General features: G+C 52.7%; 1 protein-coding gene across 1 annotated transcript in view; it reads left to right on the forward strand.

The window, feature by feature from the left end:
- A1CF (APOBEC1 complementation factor) overlaps nucleotides 1-14,870 on the forward strand; it is a 54,642-nt gene that overhangs the window by 23,911 nt on the left and 15,861 nt on the right. Inside the window, exons 7-9 of the mRNA XM_009903828.2 lie at nucleotides 4,384-4,481; nucleotides 7,079-7,349; nucleotides 10,156-10,364. Coding sequence (XP_009902130.1) covers nucleotides 4,384-4,481; nucleotides 7,079-7,349; nucleotides 10,156-10,364 — 578 coding nt within the window. The remainder of the gene's footprint in view (nucleotides 1-4,383; nucleotides 4,482-7,078; nucleotides 7,350-10,155; nucleotides 10,365-14,870) is intronic.

Consider the following 14,870-nt stretch of genomic DNA (forward strand, 5'->3'; position numbering starts at 1 on the left):
GCCTCACCTTGAAGATCTCCAGGCGTGGGGCAGAACTTGTTCCTCACATCCAATCTCAGTCTGCTCTGCTCTCATTTCAAACCACTGACGCTCATCCTGTCCCTGCAGGCCTTTGGGAACAGTCCCTCTGCAGCCTTCTTGTAGGCCCCCTTCTATCTCTATCTATCTCTGTCTCTCTCTATCTCTCTCTATCTCTCTCTCTATCTCTTTATCTCTATCTCTTTATCTCTCTCTTGATCTCTCTATCTCTATCTCTTTCTCTCTCTCTTTCTCTTCTCTCTCTTTCTCTTTCTCTCTCTCTCTATCTCTTTCTCTCTCTCTCTCTCCATCTCTCTCTCTCTCTCTCTCTCTCTTTCTCTTCTCTTTCTCTTTTTCTTTCTCTCTCTCTTTCTCTCTCTCTTTCTCTCTATATCTCTCTATCTCTATCTCTTTCTCTCTCTATCTCTATCTTTTTGTCTCTCTTTTTCTCTCTCTCTTTCTCGTTCTCTCTTCTCTTTCTCCTTTTCTGTTCTCTTTCTCTTTCTCTCTTCTCTTTCTCTTTCTTCTCTTTCTCATTTTCTCTCCTCTTTCTCTTTCTCTTTTTCTTTCTCTTTCTTCTTTTTCTCCTTTTCTCTTCTCTTTCTCTTTCTCTCTTTCTCTTTCTCTTTCTCCTCTTTCTCCTTTTCTCTTCTCTTTCTCTTTTTCTTTCTCTTTCTTCTTTTTCTCCTTTTCTCTTCTCTTTCTCTTTCTCTCTCTCTCTCTCTATCTCTCTCTCTCTTTCTCTTCTCTTTCTCTTTTTCTCTCTCTCTCTTTCTCTCTATCTCTCTCTCTCTCTTTCTCTCTCTCTCTTTCTCTTTCCCTCTCTATCCCTCTATCCCTCTCCCTATCCATATCTATACATCTATACCTAAGTCCATATCCATATCCATTTATGTACATCTAAATACATATCTGTTTCACATCAGGCTGTTAAAGCTCTGTTCTTCCCCTGACTGAACCACAGAATTATTTTGATTAGGAATAACACCTTTCAGCTCATCCACTCCAACCATTCTCTAGCTCTGCCCAGGCTGGGACTAAGGCATGGCCCTCAGCAGCACAGCTCTGCAGCTTGGGAACACCTCCAGAGGTGGGGATTCAGCCACCTCCCTGGGCAGCCTGGGCCAGTGGCTGAGAGCCCTTTCAGTGGAGAAGTTTTCCTAATGTCCAACCTAAACCTTCTGTAGGGCAACTTGAGGCCATGTCCTCTGATCCTATCATATTTTCCCCTTGGGAGCAGAGCCCAACCCCTACCTCACTGCAGCCTCCCTGCAGGGAGCTGTAAAGAGCAAGGAGGTCTCCCTCAGCCTCCTCTTCTCCAGCCTGAACACCCCCAGCTCCCTCAGCCCTCCTCCAGCCCAGGGGCTCCAGGCCCTTCTCCAGCCTGGCTGCCCTGCTCTGGACAGGCTCCAGCCCCTCAGTGTCCTTCCTGCAGGGAGGGCCCAGAGCTGAGCACAGCACTCCAGCTGTGGCCTCCCCAGTGCTGAGCACAGGGGGATGCTCACCTCCTGTCCCTGCTGCCCACCGTGGTCCTGATCCAAGCCAGGAAGCCACTGACCTTCTTGGCCCCCTGGGCACTGCTGGCTCCTGGTCAGTGGCTGCCAACCAACACCCCCAGGTCCCTCTCCAAGCTGCAGCTTTCCAACCACACCTCCCCAAGTCTGGAGCTCCCCATGGGGCTGTTGTCACCCAGTGCAGGACCTGGCCCTTGGCCTTGCTGAACTCCATCCAATGAGCCTTGGCCCTGGCTCTCACCTGCCCAGACCCTGTTTTGACAATACCAAGCCATCCAATTAAAAACCACAGAGCCCTAGAATGGGTTGGGTTGGAAGAGACCTCCAAGACCATCCTGCCATGGGTAGGGACACCTCCCACCAGCCCAGCTTGCTCAAGGCTTCATCCAGCCCGGCCTTCAACACCTCCAGTCAGGAGGCAGCCACAGCCTCCCTGGGCAGCCTGTGCCAGGCTCTCCCCACCCTCACTGACAACAATTCCTTCCTCCTCTCCACTCTCAATCTCTCCTCTCCCAGCTCAAAGCCATTGTCCCTCAGCCTGGCACTCCCAGCCCCTGGCCAAAGTCCCTCCCCAGCTCTCCTAGAGCCCTTCAGGTACTGTAAGGCTGCTCTGAGGTCTGCCTGGAGCCTTCTTTCCTCCAGGCTGGGCAGCCCCCACCTTCCTCAGCCTGTGCCCACAGGGGAGGTCCTCCAGCCCCCCCAGCCATCAGCCTAGTGCTGACTTTTGTGGCCTTGCACACTCTCAACAATTTCTTCCTCCTCTCCACTCTCAGTCTCCCTTCTTAATGATCTAAAGAGGCTATGATCCAGAGGTCTCCATGCCAGAGCAGTTATCACATCACTACAGACTCCACCAGGAGTGCTGCTCATGCACCTCAGTCTGTAATAGAGCACAAGTGACCCCCTTCAATCCATGCCAAACTCAGTGCCAAGCACATCCTCACCTGTCTCACTGAAAAGCTCTCCCCTTGCTCCTGAGGGATTTGGGCACAAAGCCCTGTCCCTGGCAAAGTTTCCAGCAGGAAGGTCATGCTCTCCAAGGGTGCTGAAGGGGACAACATTCCCTTTGTGCTGCCACAGGGGTGGAGGCGACCTGGGGGCTGCTATCACATCGCTCTGCCCCAGCAGAGGCAGAAGCAGGGAAGGGTAGGAAGCTCAGTCAAGGAGCTGAGAGCCCCCAGGGAAGCAGCAGTGAGATTTTTCAAAGCACAGAGAGGGCTTTAAAGCCTGGATTTGTAAACAAGACATCAGCATAGAGCTGCCATGACTTCAGGCTCAGAAATTCCCCCCTCCCACCCCTGCAGGACGCCAAGTGCTGCTGACTCCTCCAGTGTCCTTTTGAAGCCGTTCAGGCTGCTCAAGGTTAGAGGCTGGGACAGGCTTCATTTAGCCTGCTGGAGCTGCTGCTGACTCCCCCTGATCTCCCAGGGAAGTTCTTTTCTCCTGCAGTTATTGAAGTGAGAGCTTTTTGCAGCAATATGATATTTCCCTCTGCAGCTGCTGGGCTTTAAAGGGTAAGAAAGCCACCAGCAGAATCGTTCCACATCTCTTCAGCTGTACTTCCAAAGGGTGTGTTGGGGGAGGGGGGTCACAGTTTGTGGTGGCTGGGTTTGGTTGAGGCTGTGCTTCCCAACCCACAGGAGTGGGGAAGATGGATAATTAGAGAAGGGGAAAAACAAAGCAGATGCCTAAAGCTTGTGAGCACAGGGGACGGAAGCAATGTGCTTATTTCAGAGACAACCTTATTAGTCCTGAGGATCTCAGTGCCAAGGAGCTCCCAGCAGCAGAGCAGCTGACAAGGAGAAGGGAAAGATGTAGAGGGTAGACACAGAAGAGAAGAGCCACAGAATGATAGAGGTTGGAAGGGACCTCCAGAGATCATTGAGTCTCAACCCCCTGCCAGAGCAGGGTCACCCAGGGCAGGGCACGCAGGAACACATCCAGCTGGGTCATGGAAGGCTCCAGAGGGGGAAAAAAGCCACTTACAGCTGGGATCAGCTGGAATCATCACAGAGGTGTAAGAAAGATCCAGCCTGAATGGAGCAGGTTTAGAGGTCTCCAGCCCAAGCCCAGCAGGACCGACCACTGAAGCTCAGCAGGTTGATGGAGCTGTATCTGGGACCCTATCTGGGACCCCATCCCAAGGATGCCCCACTCATGAGGTGGCCCTGCCCACAGCAGGGGGGCTGGAACTGGATGAGCCTTGAGGTCCTTTCCAACCCTGACAAACCTAAGATTCCCACAGGGAATCCTGTTGCTTAGGGCCAGACCTGTTGCCCATTTGGCCCCAGACCGTCTCCACACTCAGAGGAGCCCTGTGTCCCAGTGCCAATAAAACTGTTACCAAAAACTTCTACCAGGAGTCATCTGTAACAGGTGCTCATTCTTGCTGAATGTCCTGAGTTGATGGTTAAGAGGAAAGGCTCCTTGGTTTGTGGCAGAAGCATCAGCTTCCCTGCAGCTGCCTCAGAGGAACACTCCCCCTGCCTGTAGGACACCGTGGAGATGGCAGCGACGAGGTGACATTACCTGTAGCTCATCAAGTGGCAGGGATGTGAGGGACAAGTTCTGCACCAGGGGGGGAGTGGAACACTGCAACAGGTTGCCCAGGGAGGTGGTTGAGGCTCCATGCCTGGAGCTATCCCAGGGGAGGCTGGCCAGGGCTCTGGGCAACCTGATCCAGTGGAGGATGTCCCTGCTGAGTGCAGGGGGTTGGCCTGGGTGAGCTCTGGAGCTCCCTTCCAGCCCAGAGCATCCTGTGACTCTGTGATTCTGTGATTCTGCTGCTCTTCCAGCTGTGTATTGTCCAATCAAAACCCATTCCAAGCTCATTTGCCAATGTGTTCTGCAGGTGCAGTAGAGAGAGTCAAGAAAATCCGGGACTATGCCTTTGTGCACTTCAACAAGAGGGAGCACGCAGTGGAGGCCATGAAGGCCTTGAATGGGAAGGTAAAGCTGCTGGAGACACCAGCTCCTGGGGCTCATGGGCAATGCATCAGGCACAGCTGAAGCCAAGCTGCCTGCTTTGTTAGCTGCATGAACACCTGGGAGGTGTCAGCTCTCTGCAAACTCCTGTGACACTCCTGAATGCCTTCCTGGGGAGCAAAGGGCACAGAGTTTAGGAGCAGATTGGTAGGGTTAGATAATCATAAAATCACAGAATGGTTTGGCTTGGAGAAGCCCTCCAGGCTCACCCAGTCCAACACCAACCCAACCTCACCACAGCCACTAAACCATGGCCCCAGCTGCCATGGTCACAGCTTGCTGCAACACCTCCAGGCATGGGGAATCCACCACCTCCCTGGGCAGCCTCTGCCACTCCCTGACCACTCTGGCACCAAACAAATTGTTCCTCAGCTCCAACCTAAGCCTCCCCTGGCACAATTTCAGGCCATTGCTGCTTCTTCTATCACCTGAGACTAGGGAGAAGAGACCAAACTCAACCTCACTGCAGCCTCCTCTCAGCAGCTGCAGAGAGCAAGGAGGTCTCCCTCAGCCTCCTCTGCTCCACACTCCACACCCCCAGCTCCCTCAGCTGCTCCTCCCCAGCCCTCTGCTCCAGACCCTTCCCCAGCTCTCTTGCCCTTCTCTGGCCCTGCTCCAGCCCTCAAGCTCCTTCTGGCAGGGAGGGCCCAGAGCTGAAGGCAGCCCTCAAGCTGTGGCCTCCCCAGTGCCCAGCCCAGGGCACAAGCCCTGCCCTGCTCCTGCTGCCCACACCATTGCTGCTACAGGCCAGGCTGCTGCTGCCCTTCTTGCCCCCCTGGCCACTGCTGGTTCCTCTGCAGCTGCTGCCACCCAGCACCCCCAGGGCCTTTCCTGCTGGCCACTTTCCAGCCCCTCTGCCCCCAGCCTGGAGCATCCATGGGGTTGTAGTGACCCAAGTGCAGGACCCAGCACTTGGCTTTGTGAAACCTCATTCAAGTGACCTTACCCCATCAATCCAGGCTGGCCAGGTTGCTCTGCAGAGCCTCCCTACCCTCCAGCAGGTCACCACTGCCACCCAATTCAGTGTCACCTGCAGGCTCACTGAGGCTGTGCTTAATTCCCTCACCCAGAGCATTGATAAAGACATTAAACAGGTCTGGCCCCAGCCCTGAGCCCTGGGTTGGACTCAATAATTGTAAAGGTCTTTTCCAACCCAAACAATTCCCTGGGTCTGTGATTCAGAGGTTCTGGCAAAGGAAAGCCAGCAAGAGGAGAAGCAAAGGAGGGCTTACAGGTCCCCTTGGCTCAGGCTCACATCCCTCTTCCACGCCTGCCAAGGAAAACACTCTCGGGGGCAGCATGGGAATGGCAAAGCAGGACAGACAAGGTCAGCCCAAAACATCTGCTCCAAATTCAGAGGTGGATTTGCAAGGAGGTTGCTGTATTTAGCCCTCCTGGCACTGCATCTAATTCACAGCACTGTAATGCGAGAGCTGTTCCCAAGGAGGTGTTAACCCCACTCCTATTTTTAGTGCCACTGTTCTCCTCCTAGGAGCACGTACAGCCTGGCTGCCTCACACACTGCTCTGCAGGGAAGGAAAAGCCTCTGGGACGCCTCACAGCAGGGCCAACTCAGTTAGGAAGCCTCTCCCAACTGGGAGGAGGGCTGGGGGCTCTCAACAGGCTACAACCTTACCCGTCCAGTGGCTTCTTCCACCCTGGGGAGACAGAGCTTTCATGCCATCCCAGCAGGGTGGGGCTGGAAGGGACCTCTGGTGATCCCCCAGCCCCTGCTCCAGCAGGGCACCCCCAGCAGCTTGCCCAGCAGCACAGTGCCCAGGGGGGGTTGCAAGCTCTCCACCCCAGGAGACTCCACAACCTCTCTGGGCAGCCTGCTCCAGGCCTCCAGCAGCCTCACACCAAACAACTTTCTCCTCCTGCTCACATCCAGCCTCCTGCCTGCCACTCTCTGCCCCTTGGCCTGGCCCTGGGCACCACTCAGCAGAGCCTGGCCCCAGCCTCTTGCCCCCCACAGCTCCTTTAGCTCTTGCTGAGCATTGCTCAGCTGCCCTCTGGGGCTGCTCTTCTGCAGGCTCTCAGCCCCAGGGCTCTCAGCCTTTGCTGCTCCCAGAGCTGCTCCAGGCCCCTCAGCAGCTTTGCAGCCTGCCCTGGACTCTCTCCAGCACTTCCCTGCCTCTGGAACTGGGGAGCCCAGAACTGGAACCAGGACTCCCGATGCAGCCTGCCTAAGGCCGAGAAGAGGGGCAGAAGAACCTCCCTTGCCCTGCTACCCACACTCTTGGTGCCCCCCAGCACTCCATTGGCTTCCTGGCCACCAGGGCACCTTGCTGGCTCATGGGCAACTTGTTGGCCCCCAGCACTCCCAGGTGCTGCTCCCTGGAGCTGCTTCCCAGCAGGTCTCCCCTCCCCTGTCCTGCTGCAGGAGGTTCTTCCTCCCCAGGGGCAGGACCCTACCCTTGCCCTTGGGGACCTCCAGGAGGTTCCTGCTGCCCAGCTCTGCAGCCTTGTGAGGCCTTGTGTGGGCAGGCTGATCCCTGTGTGCTTTGGAGCCTTACACTTACACTTCTCCTCTGCTCTCTCCCCACCCCACTGGCATGAAGGTGCTGGATGGGTCCCCGATCGAGGTGACCTTAGCCAAGCCTGTGGACAAGGACAGCTACGTGCGCTACACCCGCGGCACGGGGGGCAGAGGCTCCATGCTGCAAGGGGACTACACCTACACCTTTGGGCACCTCTACGACCCTGCCACCGCCTACCTGGGCCCCCCAGTGTTCTACTCACCCCAGGCCTATGCAGCCATCCCCAGCCTCCACTTCCCTGCTGCCAAAGGGCTGGGCAACAGGAGCGTCATCCGGCCCCCCTCCATCCGAGGTAACTCCTGCCCTGCCTTACTCCTGTCCTGTGGGGCTTAGCTGGCTGCTCTCTGGACCTGTGCTGAGGGCACTGGGTACTGGATCCCTTTCAGAGGGGGGTGGAAAATGCAGGTGTTAGGCTCTGTCCTTCATAAGGGTGCAGTGACCATCCAGGGCATGATCACTCTCCCAAAGAAAGAGCTTCCAGTCTGCTCCTCGGTGCAGTGCAAACAAACCACAACTCCTCTTGGGTCGGCCCCAGCAGGGGAGAGCAAATCAAACAATTTTCCTTTCCCCCATCCAGAGCCAGCTTCCTCCAACAGCCACCAGCACAGCCCTCCCCTGGGTTTCCTCTTTGCTTTGAAGGCCACAGGGAAAGCTTTAGCATTCCTGGGGTTTTCCAAGCCAAAACCACAGAGTTTCCCAAGGAGGTCACACTGCCTTCAGGCAGGGTAGAGAACCACCACTGGAATCCAGCCATTGGTTGCAGACCCCTGTGGGCAGGGGGATCAATAACCTAGTAGGAAGCATTTCTGAAAGCTGCTGGGGCTCTGCTTTTGACCTTGGGACCAAATTGGTGACCACTCCTGGGACCAAATCAAGTCCCCACACTCGGCTACCCCCACGTGGAGTCGCATTGCAGGGATCGCTTGGCAAGCACAGAATTAAGGAGCTTAGGAGCTAGCTAAGGAGAGAGAGAGAAATAGAGATAGATAGATAGATAGATAGATAGATAGATAGATAGATAGATAGATAGATAGACAGACAGATAGAAAGATAAATAGAAAGGTAAATAGATAGATGATAGATAGAAAGATAATTAGATAGATCGATAGATAGATGGATAGGTAGATAGATAGGTAGATAGGTGATAGATGAATAGATGGATGGATCAATAGATAGGTAGATTGATAGATGTATAGATAGTGGATAGATAGGCAGGTAGATAAAGCAGATAGGTAGGTAGGTAGATAGATAGGTAAGTAAATAGATGGATAAGTAGGTAGATAAGTAGATAGATAGGTAGATAGGTGATAGATAAATGGATGGATGGATGGATGGATAAATAGATAAGTAGATTGATAGATGTATAGATAAGTAGATAGGTAGACAGATAAAGCAGATAGGTAGGTAGGTAGATAGGTAAGTAGATAGATGGATAAGTAGGTAGGTAAATAGATACATAGATAAGTAAATAGATAGGTGATAGATAAATAGATGGATGGATAAATAGATAGGTAGATTGATAGATGTATAGATAAGTAGACACATAGGTAGGTAGACAGATAAAGCAGATAGGCAGATAGGTAGGTAGCTAGGTAAGTAGATAGATGGATAAGTAGGTAGGTAAATAGATACATAGATAAGTAAATAGATAGGTGATAGATAAATAGATGGATGGATAAATAGATAGGTAGATTGATGGATGTATAGATAAGTAGACACATAGGTAGGTAAACACATAAAGCAGATAGGCAGATAGGTAGGTAGATAGGTAAGTAGATAGATGGATAAGTAGGTAGATAAGTAGATAGATAGGTAGATAGGTGATAGATAAATGGATGGATGGATGGATAAATAGATAAGTAGATTGATAGATGTATAGATAAGTAGATAGGTATGTAGACAGATAAAGCAGATAGGTAGGTAGGTAGGTAGATAGATAGGTGATAGATAAATGGATGGATAAATAGGTAGATAATTAAATAGATAAGTAGATAGATAGGTAGATAAGTAGGTAGGTAGGTAGGTAGATAGATAAGTAGATAGATCAATAGGTAGATAGATAGAGAAGTAGATAGGTAGATAGATAGACAGATAAGTAAACAGATAGATAGACAGAGGTAGACAGATAAGTAGATAGATAGACAGATAAGTAGATAGATAGATAGATAGATAAGTAGATAGATAGATAAGTAGATAGATAAGTAAATAGGTAGGTAGGTAGGTAGATAAGTAGATAGAGTAGATACATAGATAAGTAGATAGATAAGTAGGTAGGTAGGTAAGTAGATAGATAGATAGACAGACAGACAGATAAACAACCCTGCCCATTTGTTCTTTCTTCCAAAGGTGGTGCCTGTGGCAGTCAGCTGGTGTCCCCAGGGCCACAGGCAGGTCCCACAGCAGGCTGGGATGCTGCAGAGCAGGGCTGACAAGGACTGTGCCAGCCATTTTTTCCCCCCTTCCCCAAGGAGAGGGAGAGATGAGCTGGAATTTCTCTTCCTGCTTGCCAGGGGTTTGCCCACAGAGGTGAAGGTCATGTAGGGAAAGGTGTAGCTGTGATAAGCCACCAGCCTTCCCTTGCCTTAGAGCCATCCCAGCTTCCTAAGTAGGGCTCTCCAGGGAGCAACTCAAGTGTACTGTGGAGAAAGGAAGGGGTTTGGTTCACAGAAGCAAGGTGTGGTAGTTTTAGGCTGTGCTCCAGAAAGTTTCCCCCAGATCTTGAACAGAAAATGACAGAATGCAAATAAATGACCGCTGGAATTCTGAGTCCTTCAAGTGCCCTGGTGCACTGCAAGGGCTAGCAGCTGCCACCTCCCTGCCTTTCAACTCCGAGCCCAGGGTAAGAAGGAGCCCCCAACTCAAAGCTGAGCGAAGGAGAAGGTGGAAATTGGGTCAGGAAGAAGCAGGGCTCCCACAGCCCCCTCCCCAGTCCCCGCAGCGGCAGCGGCGCCTCGCCTGGGCTGCCCCGGCAGCAGGCTTCCTCCCGCCCGCCTCCTGCCCCGAGCCCAGCCTGCAGAGCTAACTTTTCCCTTGCAGGGAGGACCAGGGTGGCTTTTTCCCTCGGTTTGATCCAGTTTAATGCCTTCTTACATTCCTAGAAATTTACATGAGTGTACCTGTAGGGGCTGCGGGCGTCAGAGGCCTGGGAGGCCGCGGCTACCTGGCGTACGCGGGGCTGGGGCGCGGCTACCAGCCGAAGGCAGAAAAGAGGCCGGAGGAGAAGCTCTACGACCTCTTGCCGGGGATGGAGCTCACCCCCATGAGCCACGTCGCGCTCAAGCCCCAGGGCATCAAGCTGGCTCCTCAGGTAGGTGTGGAGAGCCTGCCAGCAGCGTCTGGAGCAGAGGTTGGCACGGAGCTGGGCTAGGCTGGAAAAGAGCTTGAACGATCACCACGTCCAGCAACGAACCCGGCGCTGCCAGGCACCGCTGCTGAGCCGAGGTAGGCAGGGATGGAGCAGTGACAAGGAGAGACTTCAGGGCCTTAGGACCAGTGGCTAAGGGATCAGGAGCTCAAGCAGTGATCTCCTCTATTCCTCTACCAAGTCCACTGCTGAGCTTGCAGGTAGGCAGTGATGGAGCAGTTACAAGGAGAGACTTCAGGGCCTTAGGACCAGTGGCTAAAGGATCAGGAGCTCAAGCAGTGATCTCCTCTATTCCCCTGCCAAGTCCACTGCTGAGCTTGCAGATAGGCAGGGATGGAGCAGTGACAAGGAGAGACTTCAGGGCCTTAGGACCAGTGGCTAAGGGATCAGGAGCTCAAGCAGTGATCTTCTCTATTCCCCTACCAAGTCCACTGCTGAGCTTGCAGGTAGGCAGTGATGAAGTAAAGACAAAGAGAGACTTCAGGGCCTTAGGACCAGTGGCTAAGGGATCAGGAGCTCAAGCAGTGATCTCCTCTATTCCTCTACCAAGTCCACTGCTGAGCTTGCAGGTAGGCAGTGATGGAGCAGTTACAAGGAGAGACTTCAGGGCCTTAGGACCAGTGGCTAAAGGATCAGGAGCTCAAGCAGTGATCTTCTCTATTCCCCTGCCAAGTCCACTGCTGAGCTTGCAGGTAGGCAGGGATGAAGTAAAGACAAAGAGAGACTTCAGGGCCTTAGGACCAGTGGCTAAAGGATCAGGAGCTCAAGCAGTGATCTTCTCTATTCCCCTACCAAGTCCACTGCTGAGCTTGCAGATAGGCAGGGATGAAGTAAAAACAAAGAGAGACTTCAGGGCCTTAGGACCAGTGGCTAAGGGATCAGGAGCTCAAGCAGTGATCTCCTCTATTCCCCTGCCAAGTCCACTGCTGAGCTGGCAGATAGGCAGGGATGAAGTAAAGACAAAGAGAGACTTCAGGGCCTTAGGACCAGTGGCTAAGGGATCAGGAGCTCAAGCAGTGATCTCCTCTATTCCTCTACCAAGTCCACTGCTGAGCTTGCAGGTAGGCAGTGATGGAGCAGTGACAAGGAGAGACTTCAGGGCCTTAGGACCAGTGGCTAAGGGATCAGGAGCTCAAGCAGTGATCTCCTCTATTCCCCTATCAAGTCCATTGCTGAGCTTGCAGGTAGGCAGGGATGGAGCAGTGACAAGGAGAGACTTCAGGGCCTTAGGACCAGTGGCTAAAGGATGGAGAAGTAGGCAAGGATGGAGCAGTGACAAAGGGAGACTTCAGGGCCACAGGGCAAGTGGATAAGAGATCAGGAGCTCAAGACCTTTGTAGCCTCCATTGGACACTCTCCAGTCTATCCCTGTTCCACCTGAACTGGGGAAAATGGTCTCAGGTTACACCTGGCAGGTCTGGTGTTCTGTCAGACACTGGGGAGTGCCAGCCAAGAAAGCCACTGGCATCCTGGCTGGGAGCAGCAATGCTGTGCCCAGCAGGAGCAGGCAGGGCACTGTCCCCCTGTGCTGGGCACTGCTGAGGCCACAGCTCCAGTGCTGTACCCAGAGTTGGACTCCTCAAGGCAAGAGAGAGGTGGAGGTGCTGGAGACAGGGCAGAGGAGGACAAGGAAGCTGGGAAGGGCCTGCAGCAGAAATCTGCTGAGGAGAGGCTGAAGGAGCTGGGGATGGTTAGTGTGGAGAAGAGGAGGCTGAGGGGAGAGCTCCCTGCTCTCTGCAGCTCCCTGAGAGGAGGTGGTGGAGAGGTTGCTGCTGCTCTCTTCTCACAGGTGATGAACAAGAGGCAATGGCCTCAGGCTGCAGCAGGGCAGGCTCAGACTGGGCACCAGGCAAAGGCTTTTCCCAGCAAGAGTGGTCAGAGCCTGGCAGAGGCTGCCCAGGGAGGTGGTGGAGTCCCCAAGCCTGGAGGTGTTTCAGGGTGCTTTGGCTGTGGTGCTTGGGGCTGTGGGTTAGGGGTGACCCTTGCAGGGTAGGGTCAGTGCTGATCCCACTCCAACCTGAATGGTTCTGTCAAATCCATAGCAGATCTGAGCTCCACTCACAGGGAGGCAGGAGAACAGCAGGCTGTGTCCACTTCCCTTTGGAACAGCAGTGTTGTGGCTTTGAGCCTGGGCTGTCTTAACCACAGAGATGGAAGTCCTGCAAGGGGCTGGGCAGTGTGGATGCAGGAAAGTGTAATCTTTGTTACTTCCTTCCCATCATGCTGCATCTTCTCTATATAAAGGGGGTTCAGAGTTTGCTCTGCCCTTTTCCTCCCACTCCCTACTCTCTGGTTTGAGGTTTTGGAGAGGTTTTGGGGCCTTTCTGTGGCCTTGGCCCTGTGGCAAATTTCTTTCTATGCAACTGGGGCACAGGCTGGAGGGGAAAGCAGGGAGGCATGGTGGGGGTTGGGGGCAGGGATTGAGGTCTGGTGTTTGGCCTGGCTGGGGGCATGGTTCACAGAATTACCAAATCAAAGAATGCCAGGGGCTGGAAGAGAGCTCCAAAGCTCACCCAGTCCAACCCCCTGCCAGAGCAGGGGCACCCAGGGCAGGGCACACAGCAACACATCCAGGGGGGGTTGGAATGTCTGCAGAGAGGGAGACTCCAGAACCCCCCAGGGCAGCCTGCTCCAGGCCTCTGGCACCCTCCCAGGGAAAAACTTCTCCCTCCTCTTTCCATGCAACTTCCTCTGCCTCAGTTTCCACCACTGCCCCTTGTGCTAGCACTGGGCATCATTGAGAAGAGCCTGAGAGCTTTTGGAAGGTGTTGGCTCAGTGAGGTTGTGATAAGCCCAGGCTGGAGAACAGGGCTGAGGCTGAATAGGGGTCTGTGTGCTTGGCATTCCTATTGGCCACAACAACCCCAGGCAGTGCTACAGGCTGGGGTCAGAGTGGCTGAGAGCAGCCAGGCAGAGAGGGACCTGGGGGTGCTGGTTGATGGTAGACTGAACATGAGCCTGCAGTGTGCCCAGGCAGCCAAGAGGGCCAATGGCATCCTGGCCTGCATCAGGAACAGTGTGGCCAGCAGGAGCAGGGAGGTCATTCTGCCCCTGGACACTGCACTGGTTAGGCCACACCTTGAGTCCTGTGTCCAGCTCTGGGCTCCTCAGGTTAGGAAAGAGGTTGAGCTGCTGGAAGGTGTCCAGAGAAGGGCAACAAAGCTGGGGAGGGGTCTGGGGCAGAGCCCTGTGAGGAGAGGCTGAGGGAGCTGGGGTTGCTTAGCCTGGAGAAGAGGAGGCTCAGGGGAGACCTTCTTGCTGTCTACAACTCCCTGCAGGGAGGCTGTAGCCAGGTGGGGGTTGGTCTCTTCTCCCAGGCAGCCAGCACCAGAACAAGAGGACACAGTCTCAGGCTGCACCAGGGGAGGTTTAGGCTGGAGGTTAGGAGGAAGTTTTACACAGAGAGAGTGATTGCCCATGGGAATGTGCTGCCCAGGGAGGTGGTGGAGTCCCCATCCCTGGAGGTGTTCAGGAGGAGACTTGATGGGGTGCTGGGTGCCATGGGTTAGTTGATTAGGTGCTGTTGGATGATAGGTTGGACACGATGAGCTTGAAGGTCTCTTCCAACCTGGTCTATTCTATTCTATTCTATTCTATTCTATTCTATTCTATTCTATTCTATTCTATTCTATTCCATTCCATTCCATTCTATCCTATCCTATTCTATTCTATTCTATTCTATTCTATCCTATCCTATCCTATCCTATCCTATTCTATCCTATCCTATCCTATCCTATCCTATCCTATCCTATCCTATCCTATCCTATCCTATCCTATCCTATTCTATTCTATCCTATCCTATCCTATTCTATCCTATCCTATCCTATCCTATCCTATCCTATCCTATCCTATCCTATCCTATTCTATTCTATCCTATCCTATCCTATTCTATCCTATCCTACCCTATCCTATCCTATCCTATCCTATTCTATCCTATCCTATCCTATCCTATCCTAGCCTATTCTATTCTATCCTATCCTATTCTATTCTATTCTATTCTATTCTATTCTATTCTATCCTATCCTATCCTAGCCTATTCTATCCTATTCTATTCTATTCTATTCTATTCTATTCTATTCTATTCTATCCTATCCTATCCTATTCTATTCTATTCTATTCTATTCTATTCTATCCTATCCTATCCTATCCTATTCTATTCTATCCTATCCTATTCTATCCTATCCTATCCTATCCTATCCTATCCTATTCTATTCTATTCTATTCTATCCTATCCTATCCTATTCTATCCTATCCTATCCTATCCTATCCTATCCTATCCTATCCTATCCTATTCTATTCTATCCTATCCTATTCTATTCTATCCTATATTTGTGGCTTGCATTTGCATTCAGGTTCTGGGGAGTGATTTTGTTTCACCCCTTTGGGGAGGGGTGGAACAGCTCTCTGTCCAAGCCAGCTGGGACAGGGGGGACGTGAAGCCACAGCCAG

The sequence above is a fragment of the Dryobates pubescens genome, chromosome 30 (genome assembly GCF_014839835.1).
Source record: "Dryobates pubescens isolate bDryPub1 chromosome 30, bDryPub1.pri, whole genome shotgun sequence".
In the NCBI taxonomy this organism is placed as follows: Eukaryota; Metazoa; Chordata; class Aves; order Piciformes; family Picidae; genus Dryobates; species Dryobates pubescens.